Source organism: Oreochromis aureus, linkage group 4, assembly GCF_013358895.1.
Source record: "Oreochromis aureus strain Israel breed Guangdong linkage group 4, ZZ_aureus, whole genome shotgun sequence".
NCBI classification, from domain to species: domain Eukaryota; kingdom Metazoa; phylum Chordata; class Actinopteri; order Cichliformes; family Cichlidae; genus Oreochromis; species Oreochromis aureus.
Window position 1 is genome coordinate 4778134 of NC_052945.1, and position 20205 is coordinate 4798338.

At 39.2% G+C, this 20205-nt stretch overlaps 3 protein-coding genes across 3 annotated transcripts; 1 reads left to right on the top strand and 2 right to left on the bottom strand.

Annotated features, from left to right (window-relative positions):
- Positions 1 to 510: 510 nt before the first annotated feature.
- rcvrna (recoverin a) lies at positions 511 to 7215 on the bottom strand. Its single transcript, XM_031732289.2, has 5 exons — positions 7160 to 7215; positions 4054 to 4142; positions 1759 to 2289; positions 1376 to 1487; positions 511 to 1280 (listed from the first exon to the last, which is right to left on the bottom strand). Exons 3-5 carry the CDS (start codon positions 2137 to 2139, stop codon positions 1162 to 1164), a joined length of 612 nt encoding a protein of 203 aa, XP_031588149.1. The 5' UTR covers positions 2140 to 2289; positions 4054 to 4142; positions 7160 to 7215; the 3' UTR covers positions 511 to 1161.
- Positions 7216 to 8213: 998 nt separating this feature from the next.
- On the top strand, positions 8214 to 16984 carry LOC116314283 (germ cell-specific gene 1-like protein). Its single transcript, XM_031732262.2, has 5 exons — positions 8214 to 8933; positions 10568 to 10615; positions 11415 to 11567; positions 14334 to 14445; positions 16114 to 16984. Exons 1-5 carry the CDS (start codon positions 8630 to 8632, stop codon positions 16415 to 16417), a joined length of 921 nt encoding a protein of 306 aa, XP_031588122.1. The 5' UTR covers positions 8214 to 8629; the 3' UTR covers positions 16418 to 16984.
- A 1461-nt stretch (positions 16985 to 18445) lies between these two features.
- LOC116314295 (protein NATD1-like) lies at positions 18446 to 20134 on the bottom strand. Its single transcript, XM_031732273.2, has 3 exons — positions 19903 to 20134; positions 19098 to 19216; positions 18446 to 19010 (listed from the first exon to the last, which is right to left on the bottom strand). Exons 1-3 carry the CDS (start codon positions 20054 to 20056, stop codon positions 18894 to 18896), a joined length of 390 nt encoding a protein of 129 aa, XP_031588133.1. The 5' UTR covers positions 20057 to 20134; the 3' UTR covers positions 18446 to 18893.
- Between the last annotated feature and the right edge of the window lie 71 nt (positions 20135 to 20205).

A 20205-nucleotide genomic window follows, 5' to 3' on the forward strand; every position in this document is an offset into this window, starting at 1 on the left:
AGGAGGCGCCCAGGGGGCATCCTTGTCAGATGCCCGAACCACCTCAACTGTTCAATAAATTGTCCTATAAAAAATCCAGATAATATAAATGTAATTAAAATATAAACATTTAAGAATTAAAATACAGAAACCAAACTAAGTTTAATTGGAAACCAAACCAGAGCAAATATATGTGTAAAGATAATCCAAAATGAAGTTGTATATAAACTACAGTCAGTGTGTAAAAGAGGCTTAGTGAATCTTTCAAACTGCAAACACTACAAATATATCAGTTAAAACAAATTCCAAGTGGAAAGTGTGTTTAAAATGCATATTTCAAACACACTGCTTGTTAAAAAGGTCAGAGTCGAGGACACAGCCGAGGTGTCCTAGGTGGACATTACCGCGTCCTCGTGTAAAAAGCACAACACATAACACAAGAAATGACTTAAACAAGTTGTTCCCCTGTACACCTTTACAGACAGGTTTTCATGTTCACGTACACAAAAAAGAACATTTACACCAATAATGAGTTAATGTGTTCACTGCCACGACTACACAAAAAAACGTACAAAACATATTTGAACAAACCTGAACAAACTAAAATAAGGAACAAACTCGTGCGCTGACCATTGTAAATTGTGTGATTTAAATATTTAACTGCATGTAATCAGCTCGTTTACACAAAGTACAACTCCTAAAAAAAAACGGACACGCCAAAAAACGTCCAGTCCAGCCTATGGATGACTCTGTGAAGTGTGAATATGAATCCACAAAGGAGTTATTAATAACATTTATTGCAACACAAGTAAAAATGTGAAGAAATTGATTCTGGTTAATTAAACGTCAACACTGTTTTGACTCCCAACATTCATCAACATTCACGCTGCCATCCCTGTTCTAACCTGTGCGGTTACACTGTTTAAAATGGATCCATTGCACAATTGTTCAGCTTCTATTTTATTTTATTTTATTTTATCAAATGTGCCTAATTTCCTTATTTACTTATTACTTGCAATGACAAAAAATGAAACACTTTTTAACTAGTTTACCAGAAAGAACATGAACATGATTAATTACAATAAAAAATGAGAAATGTGGTTAAAGCGGTTAAAATATAGTCACAGAAATCAGTCTTAGAACCACGTGAGTTTTTTTTCTGCTCTGTTTTTAGCCTGTACTCTACTGCTTCTTCTCTTTCAGCTTGTCTTTGATTTTCTGAGGTTCATCGTATTGTATCAAGCGTAGAATATCCTTGTTGTCCATCACGCCCTGAATGAACTCTCCCTCTGAGATTTTATCTGCAAAGAACCAAAAAAAGAAGCGTCAACAAAATGCTTGTGCCTTGTGAAGGTGTAGTAGATAACGAGATGAGAGTTAATAAAGTGTGGTTTACCGTTCTCCTTCTTTCCGAAAAACGCCCAGATTTTTTCAGCCCTTTTCTCCGGCGTGTTTTCATCCTCGGGGAGCTTCTTCTGTGCTTCAGCAGGAATCATGTTGAATATTGACTGCAGGGGAGTAAGCACAATTTATAGGTGTAACCAGTCATTCATGATGAATTTAACCAAATATTCGTCAGAATATTACATTTTCTGTGAGTAACTATAAGTGGAATAATTTGGAGGAGGCTGTGGCTTAAAATTGAAATCATCAAAGGTCCATTTACACATTTACAGTAGGGATCGTGATTAATCAATAGATGAATGTAACACGAATTCAGTTTACTCATGTAATTTTAGTGTATTCAGAACAGATAAAATCAGTATAAAGTATAGGTACCCTAACAATCTCTTGGATTTCATTTTTGCTGATGGTTCCATTTCCGTCCACATCATAGAGGCCAAAGGCCCACTCCAGCTTCTGCAGAGTCTTTCCCCCGGAGGTGAGGTGCAGAGCGACGATGTACTCCTTAAAGTCCAAAGTTCCGTCTGCATTAGTGTCAAAACTCCTGAAAACATGCCGCGCATACGCAGTGGGGTCCGCGTCTGGGAAGAAGCTGGCATAGATGCCCTCGAACTGCTGCTTGCTGATCCTCCCGCTGGGACACTCCTTGAGGAAGGACTGATACCAGGTGCACAGTTCAGCCTCTGTGTATTTGGTGTTGGACTTCAGCTCTTCCAGGAGCTCCTTCGACAAAGCGCTGCTCTTAGTATTCCCCATCCTGATCAACAAAGTTTAAATTCTTGTATCTCCTGCGATTGGTCGGTAAACTTCTGTGGAGCTTGTGTCTCTGTCTTGTGTTTGCTCTGTCGAGCCCCTCAAGGTGCCAAATGGGATTATGATCATCACTGCCTAAATCCAGACAGCTGTCTTGAAGATTAAGGGGGATAACTGCGTCACACTGCTATGACACCTTTTTATTAAAGACAGAGTTAAATACAGGAGGCAAGCGCAGCGGATTAAAGGCAGCAGGTGGCTGTTACTTAGAAGCTCAACATCTGGGAGGATATTTGCCTTTTTAAGCAGAATTTGTGTAAATACAGTCTAATATTTAGTTACAGGGTTGAAGTATAATAATACTGACTTTGGGGCCAAAGAAAGACGAGCTTAGATTGGTGCAATCTTTTATTATTGCCACTAGGGTGGAATTTGCTTACACTAAACCAGACAGTGTTAAACAAATGTATTAGACCACCACCCAATGTAAGGTTTATGCTACAGCTGTCTTAAGTTAACAGTATTGGTCATTTCCAAAATCATTTTTATATTAATACATCCATCCATTCTCTTCTGCTTATCCAATTGAGGGTCATGGGGAGCCTGGAGCCTATCCCAGCTGTCTTAGGGCGAGAGGCACCCTGGACAGGTCGCCAGTCTGTCGCTGGGCTAACAAAGAGACGGACAACCATTCACACTTATGGGCAACTTAGAATCCTCAGTTAACCTAACCACACTAACTGCATGTCTTTGGACCATGGGAGGAAACCGGAGTACCCGGAGAGAAGCCATGCAAACATGGGGAGAACATGCAAACGCCACACAGAAAACCTTGGACTCAACGATCTTCTTGCTGGTAACCGTGCTAATCACTGTTTAGGGAAAAAAAAAATTTGTCTGTTAGCCCAAAAAGTTGATTCTGTTCATCTGGAACTAGCGTTTTCAGTAGGAGAAATGTTTAGTTATTCATCCAAGTGACTTGTTCAGTCTCAGCTGACTGCCAACCTTATAAACAGTACCTTTGCACAATGACTGAAACTAGCCCACTGAGCGAAAAACGGGCTGTGAGGTCAGTTCATTGATGATACATCTCAGGACCACAATTCATGGATCACATTAACTCGGTGGACCAAAACATCTAATTCAACAGGGAGGATATGAAAAGTGGCAGACATCGGGGAAACCAAAAACCTCTGGCTAAGTGGAGGCCAGGACTCCGCAGTCTATTTACACCTACAAGCCAGTGGACACTCTTTCTTTGACCATTTCATTGACAAGGAAAAGACCATCTCTGAATCGAGGGGTGGGCCTAAGGGTACATCTTTCACCATCTTACAATGCTGTGATTGCAGCCATTCCCCAACTCTCTGTGTATGGTACTCATGGCCATTGATCAGTGGCTGTTGATCAATGGTCATGATATTTTCCATATTTATGATCAGTGAACTGACCTCACAGCCCACTGGTTATTCAGTGGGCTAAGTTCAGTCATTGTGCAAATGTACTGTTTATAAGTTTGGGGAAACCTGCAGTCAGCTGAGACTGAAGAAGTCACTTGGATGAGTGACGAAACATTTCGCCCACTGAAAACGCCACGTCCAGATGAACAGAATCAATTTTTTGGGATTTACTTACCTGCATGATTGAGCACGCATCAAGAACAGCAGTGTCTTAGTTTGAATATTAAATTGTTTTCATGATATGGGTCAGTTAGGTCAAATGCCTGAAAGTCATGTGACAGGAAAAAGACAAAGAAACAGCTGATGAAGGTGTCAGAGATGATCCAGCCACCACATGAGGTTAATTAATCATATGTTACTGGGTGGTTTGAGCCATTTGTCGCCAAGTGTTTGAGCTTAGTTGCCCTAAAGAGAGCTGCAGAGGCTTAAACACCAGAAACTGTCCATTTGTAATTACCTTCAGTCACTGCAGGTTTCCCACCACTGCAGCAGATTGTGTTGTAATCCAGTCCAAGACTATTATAGTGGAGACGCAGATAATCTTATCTGGGGACAAACAGCCGACAACATGCTTAGGCCCGATGATACGCCTTTTCCGAATTTAGTGCAAACATAACTTTGCAGCCCAATGAGGAACAAAAGCCCCATTTTTTAAAAATAATCAAAAAGAATAAAATTAATGAAACTGACCAGGAGCAAAATAAAAAAATATCAATGATTTTAAGAGAAATCGAAAGACTCAAAAAGCACATTACTGCATTTTGAATTGGAGGATACCAATTAATCAACTGAATGTTATAAGGTACTAATATTTAAAGTAGTATTAATATAATCGTATTTGTAAAACAGGAAAAATCATAGATAACAATGATTATGTTTTAGCATTAACAACATCATATTGAAAGCTTATGCGTACTGGTGTATTAACCATTAAAGAAACCATTAAGAAACAATACAATAACAGACACTGGCACACACATCAAATAACTTGTACTTCAATACAGTTATCCGGTAATTTTCAAATCTACAGAGACTTTCCAACTTGTGTATATCACCATGTTTCCTTCTTAGATCCCTGAGTTTCCCATTGTCCTCAGTACTGGTCAATCCAATTGAGGGTTTTATCAAGATTAAAGACATTGTTAAACCTTCAGTACCACTTCTTAAAAGATTCAAGTGGGTCTATGTATATACTTGATCCTGTACGTATACTTTTGAATCTGTGTGGATTTGAGAAAATCTAAAATTCATGTTTTTTAAAAGTGGTTAAAGATTTATGTTGTACAATGATTACACCCTGAAAAAGAACAATTCAAAGAAATCATTAAAAGCCCAAAATGATAACATTCATGCCAACGATGAGTGTATGTAAACTTCTAACCACAACTGTTGATATGTACATAGAGAGAGTATTTGTGCTATAGTGTGATCAGCATCAGAATTAATCTACAATAATCTATCGGCAGCTCTCACGCGTCAGGGACCAAGAGGTCACTGCTGACACACATAACAGCTGATTATAATCCTGTTTCATCCTGTGCAAGGTGTACCAGCTTTGATGAATGAAATGAAAGCCAGTGCACATTTATTTGGATTTTTCTGTATTTTAAATTAAGTTAAAGTTGGACAAAGAAATGCTAAATGTTCCTTTATGCATAAACATAATCTGGGAGAGTCTCTGTGTAAATCTGCATCTACCTTTGCAAAATCAGATTAGGTAAAGTCCAGGCCATTCATTTCACATTTAAAATACCATCGCATACTTTTACATAATCATTTAGGTTTAGTTCAAAATTGCACAAAATGTTGAGCATCCGTACGTCAGGGGAAAAGGCATTCGCTCAAACCTCACATCTGTCAGTCGTAAACTGGCAGGTATTATTATGTAAAAAGCAATGAGCCTGGGAACTGTTCATTGTACCAACCGGCTTACCACTTCATCAAGTGTAACGCTGGACTTAAGTATCCTGTGGTTGTAATTTATTACATGAAAGCTAATGTTCAGTATAATCTATGTGCATTCAGAGGAATCACTAAAAGCCTACTCCTACTTACCATATAAATGCCAGCAATGTTTATTTTCTATCAGTGTCTACTCCAGATAAAAACCCTTTTTAATATGGCCTTGTCTTTTAAATCTTATGACTGTACTGGACTGTAGTGGACATTGTGTAACACGGTTAAGTCAAATTGTCCCTACATGAGTTTTATCGTGGTCATTACTGTGGATTTTCATCACAATAATCCCAGAGTACAGTTTCTTTTTAAGCTTTTGTGTTTTAGTTTATATGAATCGTTTGAGTGTGTTCTGGATTTGACTCAATTTGACTCCAAAAACATGATGAGGATGATGAGAGGGAAAATTCGAGATCTCGGATACTTTAAAGGAGTTTACAAATCCAGGGCAGTTAAATGATCTGCAGAGCTGCCAATGCTCACACTACTGCATGAACTGTATGCCGTGCATTTTAGCAACAACTGAGAGACCAGTGCATATACTGTATACCTGAGTATCAGTACTTGTAACGACTTGGGCAAAATGTCAAATACATGCTCCAGCTAACTGGCTAACTGCCCCATGCTGTTAGTTATATATGTTTGTTTCATGCCATTACATGATTTGTTGATGGCTAAATCAGTTAAGTAAGTTGGAATTACTTTAGTTATCAAAGTAATCTACAGTAATCTAGCAAACTTGCAAGGGAAACGTTAGCAGCTAAGATATAGGTAACCTGGAGATAATTAATTGGCAACCTAACTTACCAAATCACCCTTAAGATTTAGAAACAATTACACAATCTCATCTACTTCATACAGTATTTTAGTTTAACTTCCAATAACTTGCAGTTTGCCTGTGTGAGCAGCGACGTCAGTGTTTGCTTGCATTAATCATTGAACATAACAGCTAAGAGACATATTTGAAAACCAAAACCATAAAATTGAGTGCTCTGTTGGCAGCTTTCCACTTTTTCCCAGATGGGCATCATTACATAAAACTAGCTTTCTTCTAATGTTAGCTAATATTAGTTTCTCCATACATACAGCTTATTAAACTGAAGTTATCGGCTAAGCTAGGAAGCTTGGTTAACAAGTTGCATTTAACTGTGCTAACCCTGCAAACACACCCATGAGGGCTCAGAGTGGGTAGGTGTAGGTGAACTGTGGGCTGCCATTTTGGACCCCCACGTGGGAATTCTGGGGGCTGCCCCATTGAGTTAGCCCCTGCAGTAGTTTTGCCTCTTGTGGCCACCATGATGATTTTCTATGGGCAACCCATACTGGGCTTGCCCACGGAGAACCCTCTCTGGTCCACTTGTGATTTGTCCTAATGCAGGGACCACCAAGGTTATTACAGTTAATTTCATCGAGGCTAACAGCTAAAACTACCAAAACAATAAAGAAACAGGTCTTCTAAAATGGCATCTTTTTGTTGTTGTTGTTTTGGTAGTTTTACTTGAAATAGACATTCCTAATGTCTCAGAGTACTCTGAAGTCATAACTAGAAAAATTATGTACTCTTAAATCCCTAAATTAAAACTACATTTGTCTGCCAAAATACTTACAAAGTTAGCCACTGATTTTTTTTCCAGAATAAGTGTTATGGTGGATTGGCTTTGCAGTATCCAAGTCAGTCAGATTTATGAAGAAGTTCAACTACAGCACAGTTGTTACAAAGACAGAAACTGTCCATAGAAGCTACTGTGTGATTTATTGTACGACACAGTTAGCATGCTAATTATCATGCCTAAATGCCATTTTTGTATTTTAACATCAGCCTGAAGTGGCAAATATAGGAAAGCATAATGTCTGTAGTTTGTACTTGTTATTATTTGTACCCTTACAATAATTTTAATGGTAGCAAAACAATAGACAACATCAGTGTTAGCTGTTTTCTTGTGATGGTGATCATGTTGGAGTTCACCACCTGTGAATGCCAGCTTCACAATCTGTAAAACACCATTAACAGCTGGGAATCAGCTAAGTTTGGAGAGCTTAACAGGGCCAAGTGTATGTTTCATGCACTGCCTACTTGCTGTTAGAGGCAAAAGAGAAGGGAGAAGTCTTTGTTTACATCAAAATCTGTTGGGACATTGAAAATTAAAAGAACGTGATAGATGAAAAATGTTTCCGAAGGCACATTTAAGTAGCGCAAGTCTGTTTGATTTACTCGACTTTCTCCATAGAAAGTCTCTAATAATAGATGAGACTTGAGGAACTTATGTACGACACCTGTGCATGTCAGCTTTTAAAGTCATTTGCCTACAGGTCAAAGCAAAGATGACACATTTGTTAGCGAAACTCTTGAGCTGCAGAAAATTACAACAAATTATAGACAAATGCATGAGAGTAAAGGCAGCAGATGTTTCCTCCTACCATCTGTCTCCTTCAGATACTGTACTTCTAAGTAGTTTGTCTTCATTTGTGTGCTACATCAGCAGGCTATTAGAAGAGATTTGCCCTGCTTGCACACACACACGCAGTGAATGGATTTTCATATGAGACTGTCCACATTATGTCACGGGTCACCAACTGTAAAAAGGGACTTGATCTTATGCCTGCGGCTGCAATTACTTTGCAAATGCAGGAAACTCAGGGAAGAGCCTGGTTCTGGATTATAATCTAAGCTTGTTGTAATCTTTGCTTTTTACTAATATGTTCAAAGGAAGTCTGGACTATAATTTGCCATTTGTAATGGATAATGTTGCAGGCAGAGCTTTGTAGAAGGGGAGGAGCGAGGAGGTTGGAGTGGCAGCACAGAGGGGACAGTTTAGGAGTTCAAATGAAGGAAAACAAATAGTGCCATGGGTTTCTATTGTCTCTGTGGGAGTGCAGAGGATGGACCCTTTCATCAAGGTGGCAGCACATCAGAAGAGCTGGCAGAGGGATGTACACACTTCTCACCCAAGGAGCCCCAAATGCAACAAGATTATGAAGATTTGATATATCCGCTGGGAGGCGAAACACGGTGGCTACATATCAAAAGACAGGATTAGTTGCCTTTTCATTTCATCTCCTCTGGCCTTGCCTCGACCATGAGGCTAGAGCGCGGGCGGCGGGCTTCTCTGGCGCTCACCCTCAACTTTGTGGCGTTTGCTTTTGCCTTATCCGCGGTGACCACCAGCTACTGGTGCGAGGGGACCAGGAAGGTGGCCAAACCCTTCTGCACAGGCCCACCGGTGAACAAGAAGGAGTGGTACTGCATCCGCTTCAACAGCACCAACCTCAACGACAGCCGCCTAGTGCAGTACATCTTTGAGACGGGGGAGGAGAAGTTTCTGATGAGGAAGTTCCACACGGGGATATTCTTCTCCTGCGAGGAGGCGGCTGACATGAACGGTAAGATGACCCTAAGCTCTTCAGCCCTTTAGCTTTGGGGCTGCAGACGTTCAAAAACAGGAAGAGCTAATGGAGGAAGCGGCTCCTGTAAACGCACAAGACAGTCTCTCAAGTTAATCTACAGCTTATAAATGTCAACCCAGTTACTGGAATCGCACCATCTGGAGGCAATCTCTTTAGTCATTTAAGGTCATTTATGTATAATGCACAGATAAGGTGAGATAAACAGCTGCAAGTGTGCTTTGGCACTCGAGTAAGCTGGGTTAAATTCACTTTAGGTGTAAATTCAGGACATTTAGATTTGCTGTTGTTTTTATGCCTGTTTATAAGGAAATAGCATTTCAAACAGTGCAATATTGTTCTTAAGTAATATTTTGAGTCATTATGACCAATAATAATGAATGAAAAAGCTACACCTGTGGAGGGGGTGAGGTAGTGCATGAGGAAAATGAAAAAGACAAAGTACAGATTAGGATTAATGCTGCGACATGCTGCATGCAGGTACTGCAAAAAGGTCCTTCATGTTGCATCATAACTACAGCTTTCTACTTAAGGTCAAAGCTAAATCTCATCAAGCGAAACATAAAACCTAATTTCAAATGTGTACATGGTTTCCACAGGAATTATACTGACAGATAAGCAGCAATCTGCCTGGTATGGAGGAAGAAAAAGTGCAAAAGTTTTCAAATAGAAATAAATTTCACTATAAAATTGAAAGCGTCACATTACAGGACATATGTACGGTGTATGAAAGTGTCATTGTTACAGAGCAAAATAAACTAAGTGATATTATTACTGTTTAAACAGTAAAGCTTCCAGATTACAGCCATTGCCGTTGCATGCAAGCCGCCCCAGTTGGTTTCATAAGCTCTGGTAATAAATCTCAGAAAAATACATTTTTATAAGGATTTGCATGCAACTAAGAGCCAAATTGTCTACAGATTTTCACCAATATGATCAGAGCACAAGAGTCAATTCCTCAGGAGCTCCAACACCAAGGTGCCATATCACCAAAAAAGTATCATCAGATGCTACAATCAGTTTATATTTGCAGCTGCGGTGGAAAGATGTCAGTGTTTGTGGACTCACTTTATATCAAAATATACTTTAAAAAATATATAATATTCAAAAGTCATGACTTCTTGTAAAAAAAAATACTAGTATTTTTCGTACTACTGAGTGCACTTAATTCATTTTATTGACAATCACAAGAATTTGCATGGCAGATTGAACAAATAACCATGAATGTGAGATTTTCTTACACGTACACATAAAAAAACAATTCCATATTAAATCAGCAAAGTTTATAGAACATTTTCTGCTCGATCATCTCGATTTGCATAAAAAGTTTATGGTCTAAAGTTTGGGCATATAAAATGACTGCTATGAAATTTTAGTTCCATCTGTACAATACTTTTTTTCTTGTATTTGTCCAAACTGTGCATAATGAAATTTACAGTAAATGGGAGATGGTCGAGCAGAATGGCCACGTTGATTTGAGCTGGAATGACCCAGTGAATAATGTTGGCGTACAGAACTGATGCTGGGATTGCAGCTTTTAAGGGTGTTTTCGTGATTAGTGTCAAAGTGGATTCTTCTCTTTCAGAAAACTTACTTTTTCCCCTTTTTTTCAGGGTTTGAATGTCGAGAATTCTCAGATATTGCACCTGAAAATGAAAGAGGTTAGTGAGATTTTTAGATTTTTTATATATTTTCTTAGAGTTTACTTGTAAGACACATCAGAGTTACCTTATGGGTACTTTGACCTCAAGAGGATAACATAGATTGTATATAGAAGATGGACAAAGTCCCCATGATGCTTGATGCTTAACAGGACAATAATTTACAAAAGCAACATGACTTTGTATTAAAGAAGATTTCAAATAAAAACATTGCTGTAAACTAACATGAATGAAATCAATGTAAATTACATGGACTTGTTGTTGACCTGTTGTTATTCCAGTTTTAACTGGGTTAATTTAATGCAGCTCAGGAGTTCAGGGTGGATGTGGGGCGTACAAAACACTCGAGTCTCACAACGACAACGACAAACATTATGTCTCTAAAACAAGACACAGTCTTCCACTTACATGTACCGTGAATGCCTCAAGATGATTTAAAGTATTTTACATGCTTGATATCTAAGTATTGGTGACTTTCTAAATATGTTACCCAACATTATTTCTAATAATGCTATAAAACTTAATGCATGTCCAGTAAAATGGTTGGGAAAACATGTTAGTAACCAGGGCCTTCCACTACACTCACACTGAGAAATCTTACCTTTGCAAGTGTTGCTTGTAAGGAAAAGCTAGAATTAGCAGCTGCTGTCCTGATTTTATAAATCCATGCAGTCTAGACAGGCTCATTCAGATCTCCAGACATAAAATGAGCAGACCTGTTGTGCATGCATGCTTGTCTGCCTTTAGACACGCAGGATTATGCTTCCTCCCTGTTTTTGTTTGTTTTTTGTATTCACAGGAGTGCTGTGGTTGTGTATCGTGGCAGAGACCCTGTACCTCACCCTGCTCTTCGCAGGCGGGGCTCTGATGGCTCTGGAGCAGTGCCCCTGCTTTAGTGTCATGAACAAACTGAAGCTCAGTGCCTTCGCTGCCATGTGCACTGCCCTGTCAGGTAACACTGCATAATGAGCTCCAGTGCAGGTTATAAAAACATTCATGTTCCCATCTTAAATTCCCCTTCAGCATTTATGCTTCTTTTCTTTTAATTAAACCGTTAAACATTTAGACTTTTCATTACTTTTTTGGTTTTGACTGATAAATGTTCTGTAAATGGATGTTGGTGGGACATGTTTATTAAAGCCAACAGTTGCTCATAAGAGGAGTTATAGTTGCTGACTGCTTAAATCAACTTTATCCTAAACCCGTGATTAAATCTTTAAATGCTAAATAAGGGAAAGCTTCAAGTATAGATTCTTTAACATCCACAGGAAACATGGAGAAAAAATTATAGGTGAAGTTTGTATGACGGTAAATAAAAGCAGCAGGGCAGCAGGTCATGGTGGCTGGATGAGGTGAGGCTGACAGTGAGCGAGCGCTCGCAGCAGCTAACTGCTCTGCGTCCACTCGCTGCCTTGGAGGATTTGCTGGTTTCTGGACTAATCGGATTGAAGCCGGGGCTGTGGTTTTGGACTGCGCCAAGACCTGCCCAGAGGAGCACCCTCCCGCCCCCTCAACTCCCCCATCCCCCGACTCCCATCCCCCCCTGTTGTTATTAGTTAATCCCAAGAAAAGCAGCTGTGAAGGGGCAGGCTGCTGATTGAGGGAGAGCCTGGATCAGGCAGGCCAGTTCACCTCGCCCAGAGTCAGTCAGAAAATCACATATACGTTGTACAGGGATGTTTCAGGCTTCAGCGGTCACTACAGTCATTTTAGTGTACTCTTTTTATACTTTACAAATGTGGATCATCCACACTTGGGGTCTATAATGTCTACATGTGATAGTTTTTCCACAATTCCCCCACCCCAGACGACTGCTAGGGATAAGCCTTGTTTCCCTTTTATGAACTGACTGATTTCAGTCATAATTCAGGCCTGTGTGAATAACACAACAGTCATCGCTGCCTATACAGTTAAAAAGAAAACCCAGATCCTCTTCTAATGATAGTCAATAGACATCCTTTACTGATATATGCTGATGTGTCAAAACGCGTGATTAAGGTAGAGGTCGTCAAATGTCCTCTTTATGGGGAAAAAGGATAAAGAAGAAAGGGGCTTTTTAGAAACCTACATTTATACTCAATAATAAACAGCATAAACACTGTTAACATAAATTTACAGTCACGTGAAAAGTTAGATATTCTGTTTTTCAGTTCAGATCCAATAAGGTCACACACTGATTCTGCCCTTTAATATGTCAGGACCAGGTGACCTTTCATTCTGTCCTGTTACATAAAACCTTTTCACTATATCTTAAAAATCTAATTTTTGTTTTGCATAAAAAATGGCATGAAGATGTAAAGCATAAATACAATATATTGCTAAAAGTATTGTCTCGTCTGGCTTCACACGCATATGAACTTCAGTGACATCCCATTAATCCACTGGGTTTGTTATGATGTTGGCCCGCTCTTTGCAGCCATAACAGCTTCAACTCTTCTAGGAAGGCTTTCCACAAGGTTTAGGAGTGACTTAATGGGAATTTTGACCATTCTTCCAGAAGCACATTTGTGCGGTCAGACACTGATGTGGGATGGGAAGGCCTGCCTCACAGTCTCCACTCTAATTCATCCCAAAGGTGTTCTATTACTTAGGTCAGGACTCTGTGCAGGCCTGTCAAGTTCTTCCACACCAAACTCACTCATCCATGTCTTCATGGAGCTTAGAGAATAGAATAGAATAGAATAGAATAGAATAGAATAGAATAGAATGCCTTTATTGCCACTATACAAATGTACAATGAGATGCACAGTTTCTGCAGCACTATGATGCACTAAATATGAACAATATTTAGAAAAAAATATATATAAAATGTACAAATATACAATCTGGTGAAAAAAGGAAATAAATATGTAAATAAATAATGTTATGTATATATAGTTTGAGTTATTGCACATAGAATTAAGTATTGCATAGTGGTGGTTTATAGAGGGAAGTCCTTGTAATGGGGGGTGGAACTGTGTTTATCAGTGCATGTGTGAGTTCAGGGTGGTTATGGCTTTTGGGAGGAAACTGTTCTTGAGCTCGCTGTGTGCACTGCTGTGCAGTCATGTTGGAGCAGGAAAGGGCCATTCCCAAACTGTTCCCACAAAGTTGGGAGCATGAAATTGTCTTGGTATGTTGAAGCATTAAGAGTTCCATTAACTGGAACTAAGGGCCCGTGCAGTTCATAGTCAACTAAATACTATTTTCTTACTCCTCCTAATTCATAAAAATTATTTTTAGAAAAACAATGTATTTCTATTAAAAATAGAAATATATTATATTAGTATTAAAAACACTTAATTTGTTATGCTAACACTACATTAACATAACAAGATTAACATTAGGATAAAAAAAAAAAACACTGAAAGAGAAAAAGTATAGAAAACAACTAACACAAAAAATATTAGCAGGAAAACTATAAAAATCCAGCATAAAAACTGGAAAAATTGGAATTTTAAAGAAGCAGGGATTTGTCTCCTTCTAAGATAAAACAGATGATCTTTTACTCATACTTTAGCACTATGCTATAAGGCTGTAAAAGAACCGAATATTAATCTTATACACAAATAAATTGCTTAATATAAATTATAAGATAAATAGCCATTCTTATGGTCCTCTCTCGGTTATCACAGATTCACAAGTCCAACTCTATAAAATGTTGTTTTTGTCTTTTTTTGTGGTTTGAATGAACAATCACTTGTTGACTTGGTGTCTTTTTATCTTTTTTTGTTCTCAGGCCTTTGTGGGATGGTGGCCCACATGATGTTTACCACCATATTCCAGCTGGCTGTTGCCACCGGGCCAGAAGATTGGAGGCCCAAAACATGGGACTACAGCTGGTCTTATTTGTAAGCAACTTTAACCTTCATCTCTGGCTGTTTTGACATTTTTACTCACTAGATCAAATAATCACGGCCCAAATGAGGGCTCACTAGCTTCCATTGTCTAAATAATCTTTTGCCTTGAGACTCATCCAGAGCCACCGTATTGTATGCAGGCGTTCGATCAGTCAGCTAGGCAGCAGTATTGTGGGTTTGATTGAGTTCATAAATTCCATGATGAACCGACATTGGTGGACAGTGGTTCTACTGTCCACAGCCAAACTCTACCGGACTCTTTCTGAGTTTGTTACAGTAGTTTATGATTCCAGGAGTCACACTTCTGAGGTGAGGCATGTTTTCCCATTTACATTTTTGCACAGGTACAGCACCTCGATTCTTCTTCTTATAGCCATTCTATTGTAGTTTTGCTGCTGTGTTTGAAATAATAAACTGTTGTATGGTGCAGTTCGGGCCAAGATTTTTACCCGTCAAAACAAGTTAAAATCATAATCCCTGCACCACTGTGCTTACAGTTGGTATGGAGTGTTTGTGTTGATATGCAGTGTTTGGTTTTCTGTAAATGTGGCGCTGTGCATTATGGTCAACTACAGGACATTGTTCCAGAAGTCTTGTGGTTATTTCAGATTGAACTCTGAAATCCTAAGCCATGTTGCCATGCTCTTTTTAGAGAGAAGATGCTTTCTGCTGGCATCCTTTGCAAACAACAGTCGTTCACAATGTTTCTAATTTTGCTGTCATGAACTTTAAGTGAGTTGTAGCTCTGTAGATCTTTGCAGTTTTTCTGAGCATTGCACGGTCTAACCATGGGATGAATTTGCTGGGATGCCCATACCTGCAAAGGTTGTGGCATTACTTACGTATTTCACATGAATGAAAAACTTCCAAAACGTCAGCTTTAATAAAAATGCTGACACTTGTTGATCATTTTAATCGGTACATTTGATTAGCAGCACCTGGAAACAGTGAGGGTGGTCTTACAGTACTGCCAGATTGTTCAGTTTGCTTTCATTAACTGCACCAAAACTATACAATTATGTTTAGAAGAGATGGCACTGACTGAACAATGAAGATGAAGGGTACTGGGCATGTTTAAAGAGAAGGATTTGGCGTGTCTGTTGCTACACTGTGCAGTGTTGCATACCTGCCCAAAGATCAGGGAGTTTTAGTTTTGCCATTTGTGTTTTTATCTTTGTTGACAGATGGGTTTATATTATGAATGCAGTGTGTGGTTGCATGTATTCCAGTTATTCACAATAAAGGCTCAGGAAATGCTTTTCTGGTGAGTTTATTGGCCCAATCACTAACTTTATACTAAAAACAGTTGAAGATTATAATCAGTATTAGAGTCAGAGGAAGAGGATTATCCAGGGTACGTTCATTAGCTGAGTACCTGTTACTGAAAAATCCTCAGTGCAAAGGTCTGTCTCTCGGCTGTCAAGGTAGCTGACATGATTGGTTATATCCGTAGGACTGGATACAGCTACAATAGTGAGTTGGAAGGCAACAGAAGCCCTGGGAATGGGATTAGATTTTACCAGTTCTTGATTGTAAACTAAAATAGCACACAGCACAAACAACACTGCTGGTACATCTGTGTAGAGCCGTGTTTATTGTTGGGGTTCTTACATCTGCAGCTCAGCAGTAGGCTAACCCTCTTTTTAACCCTCTCCACAGATTAGCATGGGGCTCTTTTGGCACCTGCATGGGGTCTGCAGTGACGGCACTGAACCGCTACACAAAGACAATCATCGAGTTTAAATACAAACGGCGGAACATCGAGAAGAGCCTGATGATTAAGCAGAACATGATGGAGATGAACGTCCCCGAGCAGATGTGGGACATGTACCTGACTACTGTGCCGGTTGATGCCGAGGCGCCTCTAGAACTGCCGGTCAATGGCCACAAGCCATCCACAGGAACGGCGTACGAGGTCGAAATGGACAATGTACCAGAACCACAAGGAGAGGCGTACTGTTAAAGATGGAAACGTTTCTGGGGTTGATTTCCTGGACCTACACTGACTCTTGTTCTTGGATTTAAATATTTACTTCAGGACTTTTTGTATATTTTTTTCCTCTCCACACATCAGATGTGTCTGGTTCTTTAAAGAAAAATAATGTGAGAAGCAGGGAAGGGGAAAGGGGCTACATTTCACTCTAAACTGGATCCACATGCTCCTGAGGAAAGACTGATCCTTAATTTCTGCTTTAGCTTCTGCTGAGCCAGCCTGTTTCGTTTAGGTTTGATCAGACTGTCCTCTGAAGAACGAGGCTCAATGATCTGCTTAGCAAGAGGAAGAGAAAATTACCTCATTCTGTACCATCAGGGACGTATCGCCGAATCACCGCAGGTCTGCCTGCACAGACCACACTCTGTATGAAGTGTCCAGTAACATCTAATGTTGGACAGTCAGTCAACTATAAAAGACTTAAAAAAGACAACAAATTAATGTCAAATAGCAAACAGGGACACAAATACCTGCCAAGACATACAAAACAACCACTGAACCTGTGAAACAACCACAAAACAGCCACTCAAACAATGAAAAAACCCAAGACAGCCAATGTGTTGCAACGGTTACACATGCTGCAGAGTTTGTAGATATTCTCCACGACTGACTATTCAGGATTTTTTTTCTTTAAAAGAATATCTCTTGATAAGATTTTACATCAGGAATTTGCCTTTTCTGTCATCTCCCCTGAAACACCTGCTGTCTTTATGCTTTATCTGTTGCTTTTGATGTGAGACATGCTGTAACTCAAACGCTGACAGCATCAGGCCGACACAGGAGTGCAGGAAAACATGTTTACAGGAGTAAGACTGACATCTGTTGGAACAAAAGCAGACCATAAAAAAGCAGAATATCTCTCGAGCTCACAGTTTCTGTCACTGAGGATGTAATGAAGATGAAATAAAATACAGCTGTGCTTTTCACTGACTTTGTTGCTCTTCTAAAAACTACCAAGCAAACCCAATTAAACGCTCGATTGTGGCCAATCTCTTGTCATGCTGCTGCTGCTGTTGCTGTGGGGGAATTAATCTCATCAGCTGGCGAGAATCCAGCTGTGCTCGCCAAACACGCTGATTTCATCTTTGATTCAAGGCTCGTGGTAACCCCGGAGACCATTTTTCCCACATTCTTTCTTTTTGTGATTTATTCTGCTGCATTTATTAACGTGGGCTCACTAAAACAGAGTTATATTACTGCTAATACGGATACCTAAACAAGCTTCTACATTACACTGCATCTTAGTTCCATATGGTTCATATTACACATGGCCAAAGTTTCAACCAAAGAGGTCAAAGTATGTACGAGTAACACCTGTGAGATAGGGTACTTTCAACACTAAGGTTTACAATCATACCTCTGTATGATTCTGTGATTAGTTACTATTTATGCTAATTACAAGCAATCTCTCAGTCTAAAGCTGGATTGATCAGCCAGGAAAAATTAAATCAACTGCACTAATTAGCTTTAGTCCACGTCTGTTAACTGCAGATTAGGACCTACACTGCCTTCTTAATATACAGACAGAAATACATAAAGTCTCTGGCCATAGTGTCAAATTATGAGGTCAGTGTATATAATTCCTGTGAGTTAAATCTCAGACCCTTCTAGTTTATTTTGGTTTTTTCTCCACGCTTGCCTCTGTATGATGTCATACAGTGGGGATATCCACTTTATGGTCAATCAGACCTGAAGCCCCACACACCTGATGTGGGGCAGCCAATCATCAGAAAGCTTCTTTCAAGCAGAGGATGAAGTCAGGGGTTACACTAAAGCCTAGTATGAGATAAATAAAACTTATTTTGAACTATGACTCATACAAAGCTACTGTAGTGGGGTCCAGGAATAAAAATATATGTGGAAATGAGCAGATGTCCCTTTATATAAGCTTTTTAATATAAAAATAACATAGTTGTATTATTTACTCTACATATCAACTACATAATTCTGCATGTATAATAAAAGGATACACTTGTATAGCATAACAAGGATTCTTACTTAGATTTTAATGAATTTTATTGGTAGAAAATTCAGTCATTCATGGATACAGTCTGATATTTAAAATAAAAATCACAATTTAACTGTTAAACCGTTATAAAATTCAGATTATAATACAAATATCACCTTCAACCCATTGCTTTAATTATATTTTTGGCTATTTTATCCAAATATAGTTCATATTGCATTTGAAATTGTTTAAATCTACATTGAATTACACTGATGTGAGATTTCTCACTTGTACAATGCACACTGTACGAGTGTGGTTAATTAGAGGTAGAATTACACTGATACGATATTTCTCACGTGTAGTTAATTAGAGGTAGAATTACAGTATGTAGTCTAAGGAGCTTGGAAAGAAAAGCGTCTGGACTCCTTAGACTACAATGACCTGGATGACTGAGAACCTTCACAGACATACAGCATGTAGGTGCCATACAAGCTGCAGTCAGGTGATGACAAAGTCTTTATATTTCTGCTGTGGTTGTTCTTTCATGTACTTCTTTATGTACCAGCAGGAGACATGAGCCTTTAAGTTCTCTTCAACCACAAAGTCCAGCGCAGCCTGTGAACAAACAAAACAAACATTAAAACTACTCAGAAAAAAATCACGTATGACCCGAAACGAGTTGACTGACACCTGGAGTTTTACCCTTGACAGCAGAGCTGCAACACCATGCCCCCTGTATGTCTCGGGTACGAAGGTCGACATCAGGTCCACCTCCTTCTCCCCAGTGAATCTATATTTCAGAACCGCACATTCATTGTCCGCTAGAAAGAGGACAGTAATGGCTCCTTATTACAATAATTTTAAGCAGATGCTTATAGGAAGAAAAAAAATTAAAAATCACCATGATTTTTGTATTTCCTAGATTAAATGATCTCATGCTATTTCATAGAAAGCAATACAGCTTCTTTTCTTTCAAATGGGGGAACTTCTGAAACTTTCAGGAAAATTAAATCAGTTGGAACAGAAAATACCAAATTCCCATCAAAAATACCTTCATTTAGATCCCAACCTCTCCCCTGCAACTTGTTGTGCTAGGTCTTGACTTAGCCAAGATTTCACCAAAATACATTAGTACAGATAGTACATTAGTACATACATTAGTACAGACAAGTATGCCGAACGCTGAGCTAAGGGGCACTGAATCCTATAAAATACATGACATTGATATTGGTTAAAAAGAAGCTGACTTTAACCAAAGAAACCTTTAAAACACACATTTTTAAATGGAATTTTGCTGGGCGCTTGGCTTGCTACACACAAAACATTTATGTGTGAATTTATGTGAGGAATCCAAATAAACAGCTGGAAGAGAAACAAATCTTAATATTAAATTCAAAATTAAATATTTAATCATCTCAAATGTCCTCCATCAGGCCGCGACTTAACCTCGGGCTCTCTTAGAGGCTCTACGCAAGAAGCGGAGCTTCAACTCCGGCTGTGTGCTTACCAGTGCTGCTGCCTGCGGTGACCGTGAAGCGCTGATTATGTCGGTCATGTTCAACCTTTAAACTGCCGGCGGAGCTTAACGCACTGAAGGCGGTCTGAGAGGATTTGAGTCCGTGACTCAGTGTGCAGACTCTGGAAAGTATTCTAAAAGCCATTTATTTAAAAAATTAAATAAACAGCTAAAACACGACAGCGCGTCGACGAACAGGTCTTCTCTGACCTATCCGCCAGAGGGCGCCATGAGGCAGGAGTTAATCATTAAATTCCTTTGACCTTCAAAACAAAATAATGGGATTAATAGGAT